Raw genomic sequence first — 23712 nt, forward strand, 5'->3', positions numbered from 1 at the left:
TGCTCAGATTTTAAGGATGCTATTATTCTGACATAATCCCTCGATGGTGCAGTATGTCCAAATACATAGCTGGGAATTAAAAAGGACACCTTCTTGGTCATGCTCAGTGTTTCTCCAAGTGTACAACTACCTGGGATGCTTATTTAAAATTTCAGATTCTGATCCTCAGCCTTCAGAGAGTCTGATTCAATATTCTGTAGAACTCAGGTGTCTACACTTTTAACAATACAGTGGCTGATTCTGATGTGGAAGACAAGCATGACGTATGCAGTAATGACCCGGGAAAAATGAACACTAACCACTACCAACATTAACTTCTTAGGGTGTTTCCCTAATAAAGTAGTTGATTTCAAAGAACTATTATTGCTGATTTTTTTACATTGTAAGTATTAACAATTATACTGCAACTTGCTGTTGATTTAGCTGTACAGTTCTTAAAAGAGCTACACAAGGGGAGTTTTCTTAATACTTTTGGGCAAAAGGTCACTCTATTCTGTAAATCACAGTTCAATAAATGTACAGACTATTCAAATTTTAAAATATGTACTACAGTATAGTTTAAATAAAGCTCCTTTACTGCAGGGTTCTTAAGGGAATACTTTCAGGTACATTTTTTTGGTAGTAGTAGAACTTATCTTTTCGTATATCCTGTTCTCTGTCATGGGAAGCACATGCTTTTAAATAATCTCATAGTCCTAACCCCATGCACCCTGACAAACATATGTGTTTTAAAGAGTTTTTACTATATTCAAATAAAAATTGTTCAAAAGTAATACATCCAAAACAACAGTGTCTTTGTTAGTGACTCTTGCACAGACACAAACTAGTGAATTCTTAATCCATGGGATATCTAATTTACAGAATTTGTTATAACAGGATCAATAAAGAATTATATGGGACCGCTGACTATACATGAAATAATCTAATTACATCAATCTAATCAGATGCTATTGTGATATCCACGGAACCAAATTTATATATATATATATATATATATATATATATATATATATATATATATATATATACATGTATGTGCACATATGTGTGTGTGTATATATACATACACACACATATATATAGATAATTTGAGGCCTATTAAATGAAGATACTTACTACTATTAATAATGTAGCTTGGAATCATTTTACCTTTTAATATTGCTGCTGAAATTCCAATGGTAGCAAAAAAATAGGAGGGAAAAGCAAAGGTATTAAACTATTAAAGAGTTACATGGAGTAATAATTTGCCTGTTTGATGTGCCTAAAAGCATAAATGCAGGAAGAAAGATCTGAGTTTAGAAAAAGGTCTCATAAAAACATCAGGTAATAGGAGAATCACAGAAGATTAGAAATCCTTTCTATTCTGCTGTTTCCATCTATTATATCCTTACATACAAGATACTCCACTGCTTTTTTTTTTTTTTTTTTAATATATTTTACTGATATTTTACAGAGAGGAAGAGAGAGGAATAGAGAGTAGAAACATCGATGAGAGAGAATCATCGATCAGCTGCCTCTTGCACACCCCCTACTGGGGATGTGCCCGCAACCAAGGTAGTACATGCCTCTGACTGGAATCGAACCCGGGACCCTTCAGTCCGCAGGCCGACGCTCTATCCACTGAGCTAAACCAGTTTCGGCTCCACTGCTCTTAAATAGCAGACATGTGAAAGAACCTCAGAGAAGAATAAAGAAACACAAAAGGACAAGACAGAACACTAATTTGGCTAGCAGTAGATTATTGCTAAACTTTTTTTTTACTGCTCCACTTGGAAGTTAATTAAATCAGTGTGTGTGTGTGTGTGTGTGTGTGTGTGTGTATCTCAAACAAACATCCCAGGGGATTCAACAACCCTATAGAAACTATACAACTTTACCCATTTAAGAGGGATGGGAGAAGTGAAGCTCTCTCTCTAATGTCTCTGGTGGATAAGAAAAACTGCTACCAAAACAAGATCACAGTCTATGTTGGACGTTTCACTTTCCCTTATTTCCCCCCTATTCCTGGGTGTGAAACTATAAAATGATAATAGTAAGACATTGCACTTATACAGTAATTTGGGTTTCAAAGATCTTTCAAATTACTCACAAACATTTTTGGCCTAGAGAGGAAGAGATACTCTCATGAAGTAATAAGGCACATGGGAATGTCTTGTTCGTCAGACATCACCATTTGCAATTCTTGTAACCTATAAATAGATCTCGGTGGAGAGAAGCTGCTGGATTTCTACTGCTTTCACTACAATTGTGGTCATTTGATTATAGGTGGCCTGGTGAAACCCCAATTACTATTATGTTGTATACAACACCATTCTACACAATCTCTTTGTACTCCTTATAAAAGAAATATAAGATGCAACATCACAGAAATTGAATGGTGAACATCTGTGGATATTAAAATGACTCTGGATGTAACCTCTTGTATTATCATCACTGGGCAGAATCAAAGCAGAAATTACAAATTACATATTCAATTCTAAAAACATCTTAACTTGGCAAACAAAGCCAAATAAATGTTTTACTACTCTTATTTCCAAATTAAAAATATATTTGGAAATAATCTTTTAAAAATTGTACTTATTTTACCAGTAATCCAGAAATAAATTTTTGTCACTCACTTTTGTTATGAAGCCAGTAAAATTGGTGCTGAGCTGCATTAAAACAAATGATTTTATCCTTACCTCGGTCTTTTGCTTTGTCAGAAAGAAGCACTTCCACCTCCTCGTATTCCCGGATAGCATCCAATATGATACTTCCTTCTTTACTGAATAGGAATAGCATAGGAATCTTGATGTCATCTGTGTCCTTTCCGTCACCTGCCATCTGGAACAGAGGGGCAGTATCACTGCTGCTTCCCTCATTGTCATCTAGACACAAACACAAATTTATCAATCAAAAAGGTTCATCTAGCAAATGCTACTGTTTTGTACCTATTGGTTACAATGATTTTATGCACTAAGAACCATAAAAACAATAAACATACTTTTTGGACCCATCAGTTCTATCCTGGGAAATAATTCAAAAGAAGCAAAATGATCTATGCCCAAAGAAGTTTATTGATCTGCTTGCTAACTATAATTGTGAACTCTAAACTATTATAAATTATAGTGAACTACTTAATGGAACACTCAGAAAAACAAAATATTATAAGAAAAGAGTGTAATATAAAAGTCTATGATTAAGACAATAAAAATTTTATATGCTTATGAAAAAGCCTAGAAATGGAAAAATTCAAAGACCTGGTTGGATGACAAAGATAGAACCATAAATAAAATTTTATTGTGCTTTAGAATTCCTCTAATGGCATAATCTTCCTTTACAAAATTATAAATTCGTAGTTCTTTCTTATATACTAGTCACTAAGAATAATTATGAATGAAAGTTATCATTCAGAATTGAAGGGCAGATAAAGAGCTTCACAGATAAGAAAAAGCTAAAGGAGTTTATCACCACCAAACCAGTATTATATGAAATGCTGAAAAGGTATTCTTTTAAGAAGAGGAAAAAGAAGAAAAAGCTCAAAATAAAAATTGTAAACAACAAATACATGTCTATCAACAAGTGAATAAAAAAATCTGATGAACAGAATAAACTGATGAATATAATAGAATCAGGGGCGTAGAAAGAGAGTGAACTGACAATTATCGGGGGGAAAAGGGATGTGGGGGGTGTGGGAAGAGACTGGACAAAAATCGTACACTTATGGATGAGGACAGTGTGTGTGTGGGGGGGGGGGTAAGGGCAGAGGGTAGGGTGGGAACTAGATGAAGGGGAACTACAGGGGGGGGGGGGGAGAACAATTGTAATAATCTGAATAAAGATTAAAAAAATACTTTTTCACTGAAATAAATCCTAATATTTTAAATGCCTTACTTTTATTTATCCTAAATTAAAAAAGGAAATCTTTCCTAATTAGAAAGAAAAAATTCAAAACGGATTTTCCCCATGAGAGAAGCTATGCAGAAGAACTGTGACCTCAGGTCTTTTAGTTCTTTCTAAATGTAAATTCCTTCCTACTTGAAGCATAGAAAATTATATATTTTCCCTGGTGGTCATGGCCTGCTTGTCATGATATGATTTCCTACAAAAAAATAAAAAATCAAAGCACACTGGTTGAAATGCATGAGTGAAATTATTTAAAGTTTGTAATTTCAGAGGGGAAAGACCTAAGGAGATAAAAATTTACTAGCAACTAATGCTTATACCTATGATATGCCAGCTATTACGCTAAGAAATTTTATATATATTGACAAAACCGGTTTGGCTCAGTGGTAGAGTGTCGGTCTGCAAACTGAAAAGTCCCAGGTTTGATTCCGGTCAAGGGCATGTAGCTTGGCTGCAGGCACATCCCCGGTAGGGGGTGTGCAAGAGGCAGCTGATGGATGTTTCTCTCTCATCGATGTTTCTAGCTCTCTATCCCTCTCCCTTCCTCTCTCTAAAAAGTCAATAAAAATATATTTTTTAAAAAATCCTACTGAATAAACAGATAAACTAAAGCTGGGCCAACATCACACCATGATTTTGTGGCAGAGCCAAGAAGTGGCCCCCATGTGTGATTCCAAAGCCTGAATGTGGGAGGCAGGCTGGGTATTTTCAATGGCTCACGGGAGGTGACAGGATGTAAGTCTTGCCCTCACAGGGCTTTGGCTCTTGGGGGCACATTTTCTTATTCATGGTGTTTGGTGATTTTACCTCTCCCCCTCCCCATCTTCACACCTGTCGGCAAGTACTTTTACTGGCATTAATATACAGAAACCCATCTCTACACTTTTAAAAAACAAAAGAGACCTACAGAAGTTATTAAGAGAGCCATTGGATTACCTATTCATTATGCTATCCAGTGAAATAAAAACACAACAAACATTTTTATATAATTTTGGAAAACAAAGGGGAAAAAATCCCAAAAATTACCTCTTTCTAGTCAACAGAATGATGCTGTTGCGGAGGATGACTTACCAATGACAATGCCACCAATGGCTCCAGCGTTCTGGATGTTGCGTGCCTTTTCTGCAAACATGCACTGTCCTCTTTGTAGCAAAGCAATTTTTCCCATCACTGCCTCGGGGTTAGTAAGCTCTGAACAACCATTGTATGGTTTACTGCTTGCAACAAATCCTCTTGTCTGTCAGAAATAAAAGTGACTTCAATATTCTTTTATCTTCTCAAATCACTATCTAGCCCTTAAATAAAATTCGATAAATAAAATAAAGCTTTAGGTATACCTGATTTCTTTACTAATGATAACACATCCAGTATATATATTTGAAGTAAGTTTTGTTTTGAACATTTTGCATGTCATAGTACACAACCAATATTTCTATTTTGCTTTGCAGTTTATAAAGCATTTTTACATAACTTAATAAACTTGGTCTTTATAACAGCCTTGAATGATATAATACAGATAATAATTCATTTTATACATAAGGAAACTGAGACGTTACGTAATTTGCTCTAAGTCACAATGTTAATAAGTAGTAAAGTTGGAGCCTGGTAGCCAGATTTATGACACACCCATATCAGCAGCGGGGAACCACTAAAAAACAATCATTGGTTAACAAGAAAAATTCTTTAAAAGAGAAAAAAAATAGACTTAGTCTACATGAATCCGCAAGTAGTACTTTCTAGAAAAATTAAATGAACCAAAAAACTTTCTTAAAGATATTAGTATAAAGATGTTTTAATATTCCCCTAGAACATCGATTTTCAACCTTTTTCATCCATGGCATAAATTACTAAAATTCTGTGGCGTGCCCACACACACACAAACACACACATACACACACACTCACAAAAAACAAACAAAAAAATCCAACTTGCCAATATGAGAAGAAATAAGTATAATTTTGATTCATTCACACTGAACAGCTATTATTGTGTTGCTGTTGTCATTTTTTAAATATATTTTATTGATTTTTTACAGAGAGGAAAAGAGAGGGATAGAGAGTTAGAGACATCAATAAGAGAATCACCAATCAGCTGCCTCTTGCACACTCCCCACTTGGGATGTGCCCGCAACCAAGGCACATGCCTCCGACAGGAATCGAACCTTTCAGTGCTCAGGCCGACGCTCTATCCACCAAGCCAAACTGGTTTTGTGTGTTGTCATGTTTTAATTTGACGATCTAAGGGAAAAGAGGTCAGTGCTCCTGACTAAATAGTCAAATACTGCATGTTTTAAAAATTCTTGCAGCACACCAGTTGAAAATTGCTACTCTAGAATGTAAACTACACAAGGGAGGGGGTAAGTTTTCACTGGTTTTGTAAACTTGATAGGTTGTAAACACCTAAAACAGTGCCTAGATAATGTAGGGACTCAATAAAAAGTTGCTGAATAGATGAGTCAATCTATAAAACTGAAAAGCTTTCCAATACACACTACATTTAGACTAAATTAGGGGTAACAGAGTTCAAAGAGCATTGTCATTAGATTATCAGGATACTTGGGTTCTGGTTCCAGCTCTGCCACCAATTAATATGATGAACTTGTGAACTGTTCAACTGTGTAGGTCTCTGTTTCCTATGTCAAAACTAAGAGGAGCCGAATCTGGTTTGGCTCAGTGGATAGAGGTCAACTGTGGACTGAAGGGTCCCGGGTTCGATTCCGGTCAAGGGCATGTACCTTGGTTATGGGCACATCCCCAGTAGGGGGTGTGCAAGAGACAGCTGATCGATGACTCTCATCGATATTTCTATCTCTCTCCCTTCCTCTCTGTAAAAAATCAATAAAATATATTTAAAAAAAAAAAAAAACTAAGAGGAAAAACTAGCCCATTCGTATTCCATGTCTGCTCAGTGCAACCTCAGCATCAACTCTCCACAGCCACTTGGGCACCTCAACTTTTAGCCTCCAAGTCAGATTTTGGTTCAAAAAAAGGGTCTAGCAGTTGTTAAAAAGTCTGAAAACCGCCCTAGCTGGGTTGGCTCAGCGGATAGAGCATTGGATCAAAGAGTCCCGGGTTTGATTCCGGTCAAGGGCACGTACCTTGGTTGCAGACTTCACCCAGGCCCTGTTCGGGGCTCATATAGGAGGCAACCAATTGATGTGTTTCTCTCTTGTCTTTCCCTCTCTCTTCCACTCTCCCTAAAAGTCAGTTGAAAAATATCCTCAGGTGAGGATTAATAAAACAAAAGTCTAAAAATATTTTAAAATAAAGGTACTAATTTAGAGACCAAAAATTGGACAGTAAATGACCAATAATTTAAGTAAATTTTTATAAACATATTATAGATGTACATTATGACTCAACATTTACAAGATAGACTTTTAACTTTTATTCTGGGAAAGTGAATATTTAGGTTTTTTAAATCAATATTTAAAAATAGGTCATTTTTAAATTAGAAAATAGACTAAACCTAAATAGAAACTAAGAAATTTATTATCATACTTAAACAGTATTTTTAACTCAGTTTCAGCAAGCACATGGTAAACGTACACACCTCTTTATGTTTAGACAGATCTAGCCCAAACTGAGCTGGTCCAGCAGTCAATACTACCCTGCCAAAAAATGGGTGGGAAACAATTTGTACAGCTCGGGGCGGTAGCTGCTGTTCTTTCTGTTGCTGACTTGACAATTCAATCATCTCCTGCATAAACCTCAACCCATCTTCAGCATCAATTGAACTAGCAGCCTAGGAAAGAAACAGATATTTTATCCCTTCTGGAAACATTTAACTTTCTTTTCTTTTTAAATATTGAACTTTAATACTGTTGTGCTGGTCTTCCACTCTAAATTTTCTCCTTTCAGTTTTGGTCCCTACCAAATATGTATAGCCTGATTTTTCTTTAAAAAAAAAAAAAAAATACTTGTGAAAATTACTGTAGTTTTTATATCTGTAGTTTTTACTAATAGCTCCTTCACTGTCCTATAAACCATTTTTGATATAAGTTGAGAATTAGACTTCCACCCAATGATCAAATGCTCATTTAGCTTGTTTTCTCCACTGTTTCCCCTTTTAAGAAACAAACACCATACCTGATCCATACTTCCTTTCTTTGAAATTATGAACCAACAATCAGATTAATTTCAAAACATATTTATCAGGCAACTATTATATTCCAGCACTTGACTAGATACTGAGGAGACAGACTTTTTACTTTAAGAAGTTTGTATCTAGAGGAGAGAGACTTGTGAAATTAGCTATAATTACATTTTTCAAGTGAAAATGTGGACAGGGAAATTACAATTCTGCCAGTGTGGATCTGGAAAATAGAGTGGCATCTGAATTGAGTCTTTAGAGAGGAAAAGCTGAAGAATGACTCACAATCGTAGAAAAAGATGGATTCCTGACCCTTTACAGGAAAAGTCAACGGGACTTGATGGGAGTGAAGAGAATAGAGGACAGAGAGGATTTCAGAGATAGAAATTCAAGCCTATCCTGAAATTATGGTGGCTTCATTTTGATGACTTCGAGAATGACAACATGGTTTACTGAGATGGAGAGCTGGAATAAGGAGGAGGTGGGAAGAGAATTCAGACTTGCACAGATTGAAGCTGAGATGTAGAAATGTATGACAGGTATATCAAAGCTGGGTTTAAGAGTAAAGTTAGGAATCGGGGTTACATATGTATAGATAAGAAATCAAGTGTACGAAGATGACAACTGAGCTTGTAGAAACAGATGAGACTGCTGAAGAAGTAGAGAAGAAGGAATGAACCAGATCCTTTGGTAGTGCCTACACTGAGTGATTCTGCCAAAAAGGAGAGCTCTAAAGGCATGAATAGGGAAGTAGAAGCCAAGAAAAGGATACATTTTAAAAACAGAGCCATGCCCCATCAGTCGACCTATGAACCAGGAGGTCACAGTTCAATTCCCAGTCAGGACACATGCCTGGGTTGCGGGTTTGATCCCCAGTGTGGGGCACGCAGGAGGCAGCCAATCAATGATTCTCTCTCATTGATGTTTCTCGCTCTCTCTTTTCCTTTCCCTTCCTCTCTGAAATCAATAAAAATATATTTAAAAATAGGGCTGTCAAACCCTGGCTAGCGTGGCTCAGTTGGTTGGCCTTTGTCTATGTACCAAAAGGTTGCCAGTTCAATTCCCAGTCAGGACACATGCTCGCATTGTGGGTTCAGTCCCCTGGTGGGGGTCGTGCAGGAGACAGTGAATCAATGTCTTGCTCTCACATTGATGTTTCTCTCTCTTGCTCTCTCTCTAAAAGTCAATTTTAAAAATACTTTAAAAAGGGGGCAGTCAACTATTAAGAGAAAAATTCAATCACATGAGGATTAGGCTGCCACTGAGTGCCAATTATGTTAGCAATGCGATTGGAGATGCCCCTCCCACTACTGAGGAAGGGAGGGTAATGAAACATAAGAAAGCAGGCAGAATATTCTGTAAGGAAGAATGGATGTGGAAAGTACAGAAATGAAATAGAAATCTGAGAGGGAGGTAAGGTGGTAGGAAGTTTAAATTTGAGATTTAGATTATGAGTCTAGGTTGAAATAATTTAAAGAACTCATGTTATAAAAAGACATATGTTTTCTTCGAGTAGACAGATAAATGCAAAGTTTGATTTCTACAGTGAATAAAATACTTTCGATTCCGTTGCTCTTTGGAAAATAAAATAATGTAAAATATAAATATTAAAACTAAATTATTACCATTTAAGATTGTGCTCTAAATAAAAACAGTGGAAAGACAAGAGACGGAGAAACAGAAAACTTAAAATTCGGTCCTATTACCTTAAGCAAAATGCCCAGCCTATTCGTGATTTTATTGATCTATATTATGAAGGGTTGAATTAGATGGCTTACCAACATATTTTCAGATCTTTAAATTTTGACTCTCTAACTTTAAACCATACATTAGAAGTTTTTAAAAAGCCCAATGTCATCATCTTATGAAAGCTTATGAGACTAAAAAGTGCAGAGTTGCATCTAATTAATACAGCAATGTCTTACTTGGATTGCATGTTGAACCAACTGGACTCTCCCATCTTTGAGGTGAATCAAACTCACCCCCATCTTCTTCAAGATTTCTAAGTGCTCAGGGTTAGTGGCCATGAAATCTCTGGCTCTCAGTGGGGGTTTAGATCCACTCCTGAAACTCTCCTCTCTGCTAAAAATAATTATAAGCAAGGCTTTAAAAACTACACGTCAGAACAAGAGAAAAACATAAAGCAAATAGAAATAATGTTAGATATTTGCAAAACTGCTAGTTTTAGAACTAGTGAAAATGGAGTAATTAGGAATAGGCATTTTCCTCCATATAACTTAGGTTACTATAGCTTTCAAATAATATTTTACAGTTATAAAATCATGTATATTATCAATAAGGTAGTATTAGTCAACAAAATTATAACCATTTGAAAATACAGAATAGGTTGGGTTGAGATTTATTACTACTGATTTCTTTCTCAAAAAACAGATTTCTGCATTTTAAAAGCAAAACAATAATATCAGTGAATTATAACATCCACTTAAATTTTTTATTTCCTAGTAATGGCCTTTCTAAGTACTTATAAGAAAATGACCTCATTAAGGCAAAAATTTAACAACCAAGAATAAGTATATCAAAAGATAAAACATATCTGCACTCACACACTGCAGGCAAAAGGAAAAATACTTTCTACATATATAAGACGTATGGAAATATTTAATGAAACTATTCCATAAATGAGCTACACAAGTTGAAAACTGCCCATTGACTACTATTATTCAGTTCATTAAACAAAAGTTAAATAGAAAATTTCCATAAGACAACACAGAATAAAATTTGCTATCTAACTTCACTAATAATTTTTATTTTATTTTAATCAGCAATAACTACATGCCGCAATATTTTTGGTCTATGTGAATGTCTACTGTTATATGTACCTTATGTTCTCCTTCCTTTACTAAGAATAAGTCTGATATTAACAAATATAAAATAAGATATCTTACACTCTGATGACGCCTCTAGGACAGCTCTTATCCACCACATTTTTCAAGGGTTCACGAATGCTCTGAGCATACAATGGATCATTAGGGAAGAGAATCTGAGTATTTGGACAAGTCCAATCAAAATTACTGTCATCCAGTTCTATATATTCTGAATTCTACAATGTAAAAGAATGTTAAGTGAATAAAAGTATTTTTTTATTTAGCATTATAGTTTGTTCAAAGAAAAATTTAAATAAAATGTAAGTATATAGGATGTCATAAAACAAAACAAAATAAGAAAACATCAAGTGTACTTTTCCTCCTCCCATACTACATTTACTGAATTCTAGTCATGGATTACTTTTCACTTGGAAAAAACAAAACAAACACAGGAAAGTAAATAAGAGAGAAAGACATTTGATTAAAAAACATAACGTACTGTGCTCTTCTTAGAGATGCTTTGATTTGTTGTAGAGAGCCAGAGAGGTAACAGATGAGCTTCTGTTGTGAATATGTAATCTTCTATGTCAAAAATAATATCTTCTTTATCCGCAAATAGCAGGTAAAGATATTTAAACATTTCAGCCAAGAAGAAAGAATCCATTCTAAAATAAGAGGTTACAAATAGATCTAAGAATATAAAAATATCCTATTACCAACTATCTGAAAGTCAGAGTCCAGGTCAACAGATCTATTACACTAACTTAGAGGTCCAAGGAACTATAGACTATATCTACCCCTTGGTGGTTATGACATTGACTCGCCAAGCATTTTCCAAAGAAACGAAAAGACCAGTGTGCCTGCCTACCATACAGGTACACTAGATCTTGCCAATACTGCACACAAAACATTCCTCCTGGCCTTCCAAGGAGCGAGGGTTTTACATTTCTTCTATAGAGAACCAACAGTCAGGAGGTAATGCAGGTAAATTTTACTGCTGAGAAACATATAATCCTTAATTTATATTAATTGAAGGGGATAAGGTAATACAATTTTGATAGAGTTTACTCTGCATCCATTTAAGTGATAATTTAAAAAGGCATTAAAGGTAAAGGAATCATTTACAAAAAGTTTCATGAAAAAAGTTATAACACAAAATCCCATGGAGTATAACTTTGTAAATATTTACATAACTATCAAGAAGAGAATATGAAAAATAAAGGGGATAGACATATGTGACTTTACTATTTAATGTTGTAATGTTTTTTGGGTCTCAAAAGAACTGGTGGCCCAGAAAGAAACTCACTACAGACTTATTCATATGCCTTTCAGCATAACGATTATTGCTTGTCTCATTTTTTATTCTTATATTTCCAGTAAGACATGATCTCACTCATCTAGGGGAAATGGTCAACAATATAGACTGATGAACAAGAACAGACCCAGAGATAAGGAGCCATGGGTCAGACTGTTGGACCTCAAAGGGAGGGTGGGGATAAAAGGGAGAGATCAACCAAAGGACTTATGTGCCTACATATGAGCCTAACCAGTGGTCAAGGACAATAGGGGGGTGGGGGCATGAGTGGGGAGAGGTGGGGGACTGGAATGGGGGGTTGAGGACAAATATGGAATACCCTTAATCAATAAAGAAATTTTAAAAAATATACAATGTAATGTTTTATTTTATTTATTTATTTTTTTAATATATATTTTATTGATTTTTCACAGAGAGGAAGAGAGAAGGATAGAGAGTCAGAAACATTGATGAGAGAGAATCATCAATCAGTTGCCTCTTGCACACCCCCTACTGGGGATGTGCCCGCAAAAAACATGCCCTTGACCGGAATCGAACCCAGGACCCTTCAGTCCTCAGGCCGACGCTCTATCCACTGAGCCAAACTGGTTTTGGTTAATGTTGTAATGTTTTAATAAGCAATTTTAAAAAGTTGTAATAAAATTAAAAGTGGCAGTAAAAGAGCAAAAGAGCATAGCTGTTAGATGGAGTTATAGTAACATGAAAATTAATCAATTTACCACCTCCCAAAGCATCTAATTTGACAATAATAAGTAACTTGTAGCATACTGGACAAAATGCATAGTTTCAGACCTCTGGCCAAGCACAATTCCTGGCACACAGAATGCACTCAATAAATATTTAATAAACTGAAATCAAGTTTACCAGCATTATTAACGAATGAAGTGGAGAGGCCATGGGACACAGTGATCAAGAACATGGGCTTTGGAAACAAAAAAGAGCATCCACTGACTAGCTGTGTAACAATGGGGATATTATACAAGGACTGTGAGCTTCAGTTTGTTCTTCTGTAAAGAACATAACAATTAACACTTAACACTGGTATAAAGACTAAATAAGAGATTTTATGTCCATTGTTTAGCATAGCACCTGGCATAAATATGAGCTCAGAAATAGAGCAATTATTCTTTTTCCTACCTATAAATGACTTTTTACTTTGGAATAATAACTCATCTGTCACCTGTCAAAACCTTTTGTATATTTTAGATATTAATCTTTATAGAACAGATAAAATAGTTCCCTGTCAACCTGAGTACACCTGTCATAATTTAATATTTTCGGAAGGACTGACAATTATTATCACAAGCAAATGCTAGCTTGAGAACTATAGACTCATGAGCAGGATGTTGATTTTTGACAAATTCTAGAACTGTCTACAAAACAGAAACATTTGAAATACTTGGGAAAAAATAGAGACATAGTAAAATCACTAGGTATGAGTTGGATAAAGCTAGCAAGCTGGATATCTTATATATCTAACCTATATGAAAAATAAACATGTACACAAATGCATCACACACAGGCATTAAAATGTCTTGCCCTGGTGAGTAGCTCAGTTGGTTGGAGCATTGTCACTATAAGCTAAGGTTATGGGTTCTATCCCTGGTCAGGGCACATACAAGAATCAACCAATGAATGCATAAATAGTGGATCAACAAATTCATGTTTCTCTGTCTCCTTCTCTCTCTCTCCCTCCCCCTGACCTTCCTGTCTCTAAAAACCCATAAATAAAAATTTTTTAAAATGTCTGGAAGACTGTTTATTAAATTGCCAATAGTGGTATCTTAGGGTGGGCAAGTAGGGAAAGTGTCTTAGGAAAGATTTTCTTTTCTTCTTCTTTTTTTTGCCACTTAAATTCTTTGCAGTGATCATCTATTATTAGTAAAATATAGAACTTTCCATTTGGAAAACTGGACGTGTGGACACTGGTGAGCCAGACAACTGCACTGAAAGATATGCAGGGAGGAGGCAGCCAAATGCAGAGAGCATGTTAATGGAAAGCTGTCAAATGCCATGCCATGAAGTGGTGGTCCTATCCTACAGTCTGCCCCCAAAATTTTTAAGGCATGTTCATCTAAACAGGTAGATTAGCTAATACATTAGATGACTGGGATGAGATTCAAGCTCTCTTTCAACAAATATAAACTTTTGCTGGGATGAGTATAAAATTCTAAGTTTACATAAAAAAATAAAAATAAAAAAAAAGTCTTTTGCTCAAAAGCAGGGTGGAGAACACCCATTTGACACCAGATCAAGTTAAGTGTCCGAGGTCAACTAGCCACAAGTTCATGGTGAGTTGAACATAATAAAGTTGCTAAAAACAAACAAACAAACAAAACCCCTAAAGCACATCTAATAATAAAACATTAAGATGAGTAGTTTCCAACCTTTCGTTAGGCCAATGCATCAGAGAGGTACATACTGCCATGAGTGAGTCAATGAAGCAGTGATCCTCAATTGCATAGGGAGTGTAAGCCCGTCAGTCCCTTAGAAAATGAGCAATCTCGTGCCTGAATTCAGACGGTAACAGTGCTGTTGTGCCAGGCATCTGGTGAGTTTGGTTAATTCTGGGCATGATATTTTAATAGATACTTATATACTGGAATACAATAAAAAAGGACTAAAGGCAGTGATAAGAGGTCCAGAAACAATGCCATGTAATTCTCTGTAATTCCTCTTCCTCTTTCTACTATAGCACCTATCACATGGTTGTGATTAATTCTGTACACACGTACTTTCTTCACTGATTCTAATAAATCTTTCCATCCTCAAGTTTAAATGCAGTGCCTGGCAGGCAGTCAATAATTAAAAAGCCAATCTGCCTTGATTAGAATTAACTTAAGCTTACTAATTGTATGACCTAGGGCAAGTTCCCTAACTTTTCTGTGCCTTCGTTTCTTCAGCTATAAAATGAAGATTATAATAAAAATTATACATCAAAAGGTTGTTGGAAATATCAAATGAGTTAAACATCCAAAGTTTTTAGGAGAGTGCTTGGAATGTAGGAAGCAGTCAATAAATGCTACAGATAAATACATAGACTATCTGCTTTCATTACTTGCTATTTGTTATCTGTATGTCTGCTTTAGAACCTATCCATTCTTCATCCATCAGCTGTGCTCAGGGAAGGAGGTCCCAGACCTAATTACCAGTAACTATTACCTAAATACTCTGAGTAAAGGACTAAGGGACAACTCTGAGTAGATGCTGAGTGCTATGTTTCATCTACCTCCAGTATCCTTGCCCGAAACGCCTTCTCTCATTCTCTTCTCTCTACTTCTTGCTCATCCTTCATGACACAGAAACCTTTCAGCGATTATCACACCCCAAGTTATATTTCATGTCCCTTTAATATGTTCTGTAGCACTTACTCAATGTTTTAAAGCCTGTTTATCTGCCTGTCCTCAGCGATTCATGACAGGAAATAAATGTTTCTATATCATTAATCCTTAAAAACCAGTATAATTGGTGCATAAAACACCTTGATAAATATTTCTGGAATGAGTATTTGCTAAACAAATGAGCAAACAAGCTTTACTATTCTTTCAGAGATGTGTAGCCCAGCCAGTGTGATTCACTGGTTGAGTGTCGACCTATGAACCAAGAGGTCATGGTTCCATTCCCAGTCCAGGCACATGCATGGGTTACAGGCTCAGTCCCCAAGGTGGGGCGTGCAGGAGAGGCCAATCAATGATCATCTCATCATTGATGTTTCGCTCTCTTTTCTAAAGTCAATAAAAATATATTTAAAAACAGCCGAAACCGGTTTGGCTCAGTGGATAGAGCGTCAGCCTGCAGACTGAAAGGTCCCAGGTTCGATTCCGGTCAAGGGCATGTACCTTGGTTGTGGACACATCCCCAGTAGGGAGTGTGCAAGAGGCAGCTGATTGACAATTCTCATCGATATTTCTTTCTTTCTCTCTCTCTCTCTCTTCCACTCTGTAAAAAATCACTAAAATATATTTAAAAAAAAAAAAAAAAATATATATATATATATATATATATATATATATATATATGTATATATATATATTTAAAAACAAAAAACAGATAAGTGAGCTTGGAATAACTGGAATGCCAGGGAATATCACATTAACCAAAGCATGCTTTTTATATCCTGAGAACTTTGTGCCATCTATATCTAAGTATCCAAAGAGTAGAAACTGCCAATGGTCTTTCCCAGCCCTCCAAATCAGCAACCAATAAGAATACACACATTAACCATGATACTGTGGGGTTTTTTTGAATTCTTGTCTAAAGAAAAATAATCCAGATCATTCATTATCACCTTGATAATTTCTAACAGTTTATATAATATTAAAAAAACAACAACACACTATTAACAAACGAAACTAAAACCTCAATATTCCTAATACTCCTAATATCAAGGTTCTGATATTTAACAACATTTATTCATCTTTTTAAAAATACTTTGAGCATCCACTATATGTCAGGCACTATGATAAAAATATGAACTTTTCAAACAATTAGAACTGAGCTTATTCCACAGTTTTAAAAATAAACACAACAAAGTAAGGTTTGCATCTTCAAATACTCTTTGTAAAAACATCAAGTGTATCTGCATTCTAACTAGTAGTCGTATTTTTAGGAATTGTTTTACCTGTCCTCGTGACTTCCAGTGCGAACATCCTTCATGGCAGCAAATCCACAAGGCACTCGAGCATATTTATTTAAGTTTTCAATAAGTGTTTTCCCTACTTCAAGGTAGTAAGGGTCTCCTGTAGCCTTTTAAGAAGGAGAATAGATAGATGGATGCATACACAAGTATGTAGCTTATATATCACCATACATTCATCACATATTTATTGAGCACCTACTAGGTGTCAGGCACTGGAACACACGTTACACAGAACCTCACTCTGAAAATAAGCCATAGACTCTGCTTTACAGAATTATTAAATACACAACTGGAAAGCCATCCAATTGTATAGCTTAACCTTTAAATTTCTAATGCCCTCAAAGTTTTCCTGATTAAAAAGTAAGAGAGCCGAAACCGGTTTGGCTCAGGTAGAGCGTCGGTCTGCGGACTGAAAGGTCCCAGGTTCGATTCCGGTCAAGGGCATGTACGTTGGTTGCTGGCACATCCCCGGTGGGGGGTGTGCAAGAGGCAGCTGGTTGATGTTTCTCTCTCATCGACGTTTCTAGCTCTCTATCTCTGTCCCTTCCTCTCTGTAAAAAAATCAATAAAATATATTTTAAAAAAATAAATAAATAAAAAGTAAGAGATATGCTTTAGAAAGCAGCTCTAGAATATAAGTTTCTCTTTAAAGAAATGTTTACATAAATATCATTAAAAGGCATAAAAAACTTAGAGTTATTAAAAGATGCAAGAATCAACACCTATGAGCTAGGTGATTAAGAATCAAGATATCATGATATATCCAACCACTGTAATATTTTAAAACCCAATTACTATTATAAGATAGTAAGATATACAACGGGGGGGGGGGGGGGGGGGGAATTAAACAGCAAAAAGGAAGGTAAATTAGCTTACTTTATACAAGAAGTAGGTACTTTCTGCAAATTCTGGTCTTAAAGGATGTTGAGCCCAATGTACCCTAAAATCTGTGGTAAATGCCTGCACACAAAAAATTCAAATAGACAAGAAAAAAAATTGTGATTAAAAATTAATAAACAAGTAGGTTTAGATATATAAATTAGATCATAAGCAAGTAAAAAGAATTGAAATACTGATAACCATTTTCATTTATAAAATGCAATTTTTCATTGCTTAAAATCACAATTCGTTTCTGCTACGCTCCTATTTTTACCAATTAAATGAAATTATTTTTAAAATTATAATTTTGGCTACAAGGCAGCTTAGAAAAAACTATGAAACTAGTAATGACACTACATGGGTCCTGGTGGAACCACATTATTGTGTTTTTTTCTTTTTCCTTATTTCCACTTTTTCTCTTTTATTAAGTTATTATAAGTTATTAAATCTGTAGTTCTCATATTTCTATTTTAGCATATGCTTTCTTTTATAACAACCTCAAATCCTCCATGGAATAAGAAAGGTATTATTTTAAAATAAAACTAGTCTCACTTGAAATGTATTCAATAACAGAGCCAACTAACTTAGAAGAAAACAAAAACCCTTATGAGAACCAAGTAAAATTTCTTTTGTGATAGCATGTATTTAGTTGAAATCTTAGCTTATTCTGAGTGAATATGAATTTTCTACAATACAGTACTCAGTCCTACTCACCTGAAGGCTAATACAACTCCACTTTCTAACTTTAGAAAGCATTCTAAATTGTAGGAATGCTTAGATATTTCACAGAGGGCACTGAATAAGCAGGGACAGAACAAGGCCATAGATTAACTTGGAAGTTTTCAATAATAAATTTCAGGAAAGCCAAAAAGTATGTTATTAAAATCTTGCCACAAGAAGCTAGCAAGAATAGTACTGCCCTAACTGGTCTGGCTCAGTGCATAGAGCATCACCCTGTGACTGAAGGGTTCCAGGTTCGATTCCAGTCAAGGGCATGTACCTTAGTTGCAGGCACATCCCCAGGAGTGTGCAAGAGGCAGCTGATCGATGCTTCTCTCTCATTGATGTTTCTAACTCTCTATCCCTCCTCTTCCTCTCTGTAAAAAAAAAAATCTATAACAAAATTTTTTTAAAAAAGAATATTACTGATACAAAGTATAAAAGCCATGCAGAATAACTGTCAATCTGCATGAGGAAGAATTGTGATTCCCCATATTTCCAGGGAGCATGTGTGATCAGCAAGAGTATATTCAATGTACCGTATTTTTCGGACCATAAGACGCACCGGACCATAAGACACACCAGTTTTTAGAGAAGGGAAATGAAGAAAAAAAGATTCTGAAACAAATAGTGTCCTAAAATATTTTATGTGCATTAAAACCCAACATCACAGTCATAAACACATGTAATCCACCCTGTAAAGTAAACAGCAGCATTTAGAACCATTTTAGAGCCGGGCAAGCACACAGAGACCACACAGAGCCGGGCAAGTAAAAAAACTTTTTTTTTTTTACAGTATATGTGTAGGCTATATTTGGACCATAAGACGCAGGGACTTTTTCCCCCCACTTCTGGGGGGGAAAAAGTGCGTCTTATGGTCCGAAAAATACGGTATATCATTTTTATAATATAAGCTTTAGAAAATAAAAAGTAAAAGGTTTCCCTGGTGGGTATGTGTAAAAGTTAGAATGTGATAATATGGAATGTCATGGATTAGCAAAGGTTGAAAACTACTAATTTTGAGTATTTTTTTTTAACATAAGATCAATAAAATGTCAGAATTACTATAAACTAGACTTCTCTGAATACATGAAGCATAAACATATAAAATACTGTATAGTCTAAAAAGAAATTAAATAAACTATTTAACCAGGAAAATATAACAGGAAAGAATAGTCAACCTTGAAGGTGACATTTTCTTCCTTTAAATTAGCAATTTGTAGTATATGTGAATTAGAATTCCAAAGATTACTTGCTTACCTCTGGTAGAAAATTGTGTTTTTTAATCACTTGATATAACATTTCATGAGTTTCAATAGCAGGTCTAATATCTCCCTTTAAGACCTAGAAATAAACATAACAACAAAACAGCCTAATAAAACATGAGTTGGTTTTTAAATCTATAATCATTTTATAAACTGGAAAATGTAGATTAATATAATTTTGAGATGTGAGTCTGGTTATTCAAATTTAGAGATTAAAAATGCACTTAGTTATAATCATTTTACTTTTATATTAGGCAATCAGAGTCACTGGGCTTTTTTTTTTTTTTTACCTGCAGACCTGGAAAAAAGGCAAGCAAAGCATCCATCCAAGTCCGAGCATTCAGCATTGGCTTATGGATATGCACATCGAGTAGCAGAGGGGGCTGGCTGATGTACCGCATGATGGCATCATAGTGCTAAAAGATCACAACGTGTTCAGGAAAGGAGATGAAAAGAGATGAGCTATTCTAAACACAGCACTTCATTAAATAGTACTGTAACAGAATTAAACCTGGATTCATAAATAAACGTATGACATCATTATGTAAATACTTAAATTATTTTAGATGGGAATCTTTCTAAAATATATTGTATATACTCCCCTGTGTTCTTTAACTCTGATGCAGGACATTAAAGACTCTAGTCAATATGGGATCTTCTGGGGAAGTAGGTCTGAACATGGCTATCCTGAGGGATTAGCCCAGGGTTAGTACTCTTGTGGCCCAAGGATGCTCTTACATCCTCTTGAAATATAATTACAGGCTTCTAGATTAATAGAATTAGTTTTGTTTTCTCCTGTGTCTAGAAAAGTTTGGGCCCTTCTCAGCTAAAATAATATTCTAGTGCCCACCACTACCCAAATTAATGAATCTTATTAATCACCGTTGCAGCTCTTACAGTCTATGTCTATTAGGCTCTTAAAAACTCTTTGGCTTCTTCTATCTTCTGCTAGTCATTTCTCAGCTAAAACAGCAATTTGAACTGTTAAGAGTCAATGAATGATAATGAGCAAAAAAAATTATCTGTCCTCATTTACCTCAAGAGAATGTTGTTATAATCCAAACCAGGACTTATTTGGGACACTACCAGTGTTTTTTTCCCTAACTCATCTACTATTTAATCACACCATATGCATCAACTCATTTAATCCTACCCCAAACTCTATAAATAGTGATAGTGCTGAGATTTTGTGGATGAGGAACAGAGATAATGTAAAGCTATTTTCACAAAGTCACAAAACCAGTTGCACAATCAGGATTACAACCCAGGTAGGAAAACTGCCATACTTTTAACTACTATATCATACTGTCTCACAATAATGTGAATAAACTGATGGGTGGGCAAAGAACTGGTAAATTATTTCAAAAAGAAAACAGTGATGCCATTGATGTGTTTGCTGTACTAATTTCAGTTTCCTTCACCTCCTAGACAAAGGTGATGCAGTCAGGTTCAATAATACTCTCCTTCTCCCCTAAAAATATGCCCGTGGCTCTGATCTAGACTTGAGACTTACAGACCTGCTTTTGAAATGAATACTTACTAATTTCTCTAAGTTTCAAAAAACCTGCATGCTTGGTGTGACCAAAGACCATGCCAAACTTTCAAAATTTCAAAAAAAAAAAGGGGGGGGGGGGGGGACTAACAAGTAATTTGTTCCAATAAATTCTCTTCCTTGCATAAAATATTAGATATTAGTTACTGGCAGATCTTGAAATCTTCTAATAAGAGATGAAAATAAAACTACTTTGTAAACTAATTTTTGAATGTAAAGCTTTTACCCTGTACCTGGCCAATATCACCAGGGAATACTGACAAAAAACCTACTACAACACATTTAGAAATAATTATTTTTCAGAATATAACTCAAATAATTGAGTTTTTATCAAAATCTGGCACTCAAATTACCTTGGCTCTAAATTTAATACAAAATTGAATCAACTTACTGTATTAAATCTTTCCAGAAAACTGTCATCTCCAAGCAAGACATAAGCTTTCAACAGATACTCATAATAGGAATCAATGCCAGCTCCAACTCCACTATCTATAGAAAACACATATATAATTCTTTATTAAACTAGTAAAAAATTATTTATATAATACAAGTGAGGGTACTAGTACACTCAATGAAAAATTAATCTAAACATGAAACTGTTTAAAGTAAATATTACACACAGAAATATTAACCCTATTATATGAATAATTGTTCTTTTGTTCATAGTTTATATGTTAAAAAATGCTACTTTGCAAAATGGTTTACAAAAGTCTTGCTGAAAAGCAGGAAACACTAGTTTTAAGAACGTTTTAAGTTCATTTTCTCAGAGAGGAACTCCAAAGAGGAATCACTATTGTGTATTTTTTTTATCAGACCCTTAATCAGGAAGACCAATGTTTAAAGTTATAATAGGTACATAAACAAAGCTACCATTTGGATGTATCCATTCTAATTGCTAAAATTAGTACTGATTGTTGGCTTCTTTCTCCAAGAATTTCATAGAGATTCAAAAAGAGAAAGTAACAAGGAAAGTATGAAACCTGGTGGCAAGGGGTGGGGCTTGGGGAGGGGCAAGGTGGCTTTGGCCTGGAGAGGAGGCAGCCAGGCCTGGCTACAGAAGATCAAAGAGGAAGGACACTGTTGGAGCTTCGCTCTTGCTTCTCTCCTGCCATGGCCTTAAGACACACTGTCTCCTCCCACACCTGCTTCGAGGCAGATCTATGCTCCAGGTATCCTCAGGGATAAAACCAGGGCAGCACAGAAGCCCTGCAAAGGAGCTGAACAAATGAGGCAGAAAATAACTTTAGACATTCTCTTCCCCACCTTTCCCCTCCAAACTCCTAAGGCTAGTGAATTACAAATCTAAATTATATTTACAATCTTGGAAATCTCTATACCCAGGGCACACTCCAGGGCAACTGAATCACAATCTCCACAGTTCCAGGCATCGGTATTTCTAAAAACTTCTTTGAATTCAAGCCTAATACCACTGAGCTAGATGGAAATTGGGATTTGACCTTGCGTCAAAGTAGGGGAGAAGGAAATATGAACTTATAGGTCCAAAACATTTAATAAGCATGACTTTAAAAAGAACAAGAGAATACTAGAGTAGGAGTATACGTATCAGAAAAATAAATAGAACAGCAAACCAAAAAATTTAAATTAGCCTAATAAACATTTAAAAGTGATAGAAAAGATATTAACAATACAAAAATTTTTTAACTGAGCAGAAATATATGAAATAAAATATGTTAACAGTTGCCCGGTCAGTATTGCTCAGTGGTTGAGTATTGACCTATGAACCAGGAGGTCATGGTTCAATTCCTGGTGAGTTCACATGCCAGGGTTGCAGACTCTATTCCCAGTAGGGGACATGCAGCAGGCAGCCAATCAATGATTCTCTCTGATCATTAATGTTTCTATCTCTATCTCCCTCATCCTTCCTCTCTGAAATCGATAAAAAAAAAAAGTATTAATTTCTCTTTGGTTTGATACTCTTCCTCTTTCAGAGATAAAGAATAGATCATACATACAAGGGCATAAAAATCAGAATAATATCAGATAGTTAACAGAATATAAGAAGGCAATAGAGTTGTATTTTCAAAGACTTCTTTGAAAGAAAACTTAAATAGAAAATTATATCCAGTTCAACTGTCACTCAAATATGAAAGCATAATAAAATTACTGTTAGGCATATGAGGCCTCGGAAGTTATTTAAAGCTACTGAAAACAGTTTGGGATAAATACCAGGGGAAAAAATAGAAACAAATCTAAGAAATTGCAAGTAATATACAAAGTACAAGTGACCAGCCCTCGCCGGTTTGGCTCAGTGGATAGAGCATAGGCCTGCGGACCAAAGGGCCCGGGGCTCAATTCTGGTCAAGGGCACATACCTTGTTTGCAGGCTCCTCCTCAGCCTGGGGCCTGGTCGGGGCTCATGCAGGAGACAACCAATCAATGTTTTTTTCTCACACTGATGTTTCTCTGTCTTTTCCCCTCTCTCTTCCCCCTCTCCCTAAAAGTCAATGAAAAAAATATCCTGGGATGAGGATTAAAAAAAAAAAGCTCAAAGTATAAGTGACCAAATATCTTAATAAAGT

General features: G+C 35.4%; 1 protein-coding gene across 2 annotated transcripts in view; it reads right to left on the reverse strand.

Moving 5' to 3' along the window:
* EDEM3 (ER degradation enhancing alpha-mannosidase like protein 3) overlaps positions 1–23712 on the reverse strand; it is a 56373-nt gene that overhangs the window by 8140 nt on the left and 24521 nt on the right. The window contains exons 9-19 of one of the 2 annotated variants that reach the window (XM_084866581.1): positions 21564–21661; positions 19911–20036; positions 19616–19699; positions 17633–17716; positions 16739–16863; positions 11302–11467; positions 10884–11038; positions 9903–10056; positions 7438–7629; positions 4957–5122; positions 2682–2867 (exon numbers count right to left, since the gene is read on the reverse strand). In XM_084866581.1, coding sequence (XP_084722707.1) covers positions 2682–2867; positions 4957–5122; positions 7438–7629; positions 9903–10056; positions 10884–11038; positions 11302–11467; positions 16739–16863; positions 17633–17716; positions 19616–19699; positions 19911–20036; positions 21564–21661 — 1536 coding nt within the window. Of the gene's footprint in view, positions 1–2681; positions 2868–4956; positions 5123–7437; positions 7630–9902; positions 10060–10883; positions 11039–11301; positions 11468–16738; positions 16864–17632; positions 17717–19615; positions 19700–19910; positions 20037–21563; positions 21662–23712 lie in introns of both variants that reach the window. The other variant, XM_084866580.1, reaches the window with a different exon arrangement.

The sequence above is a fragment of the Pipistrellus hanaki genome, assembly GCF_964339955.1.
Source record: "Pipistrellus hanaki genome assembly, chromosome: 18".
Lineage (NCBI taxonomy): Eukaryota > Metazoa > Chordata > Mammalia > Chiroptera > Vespertilionidae > Pipistrellus > Pipistrellus hanaki.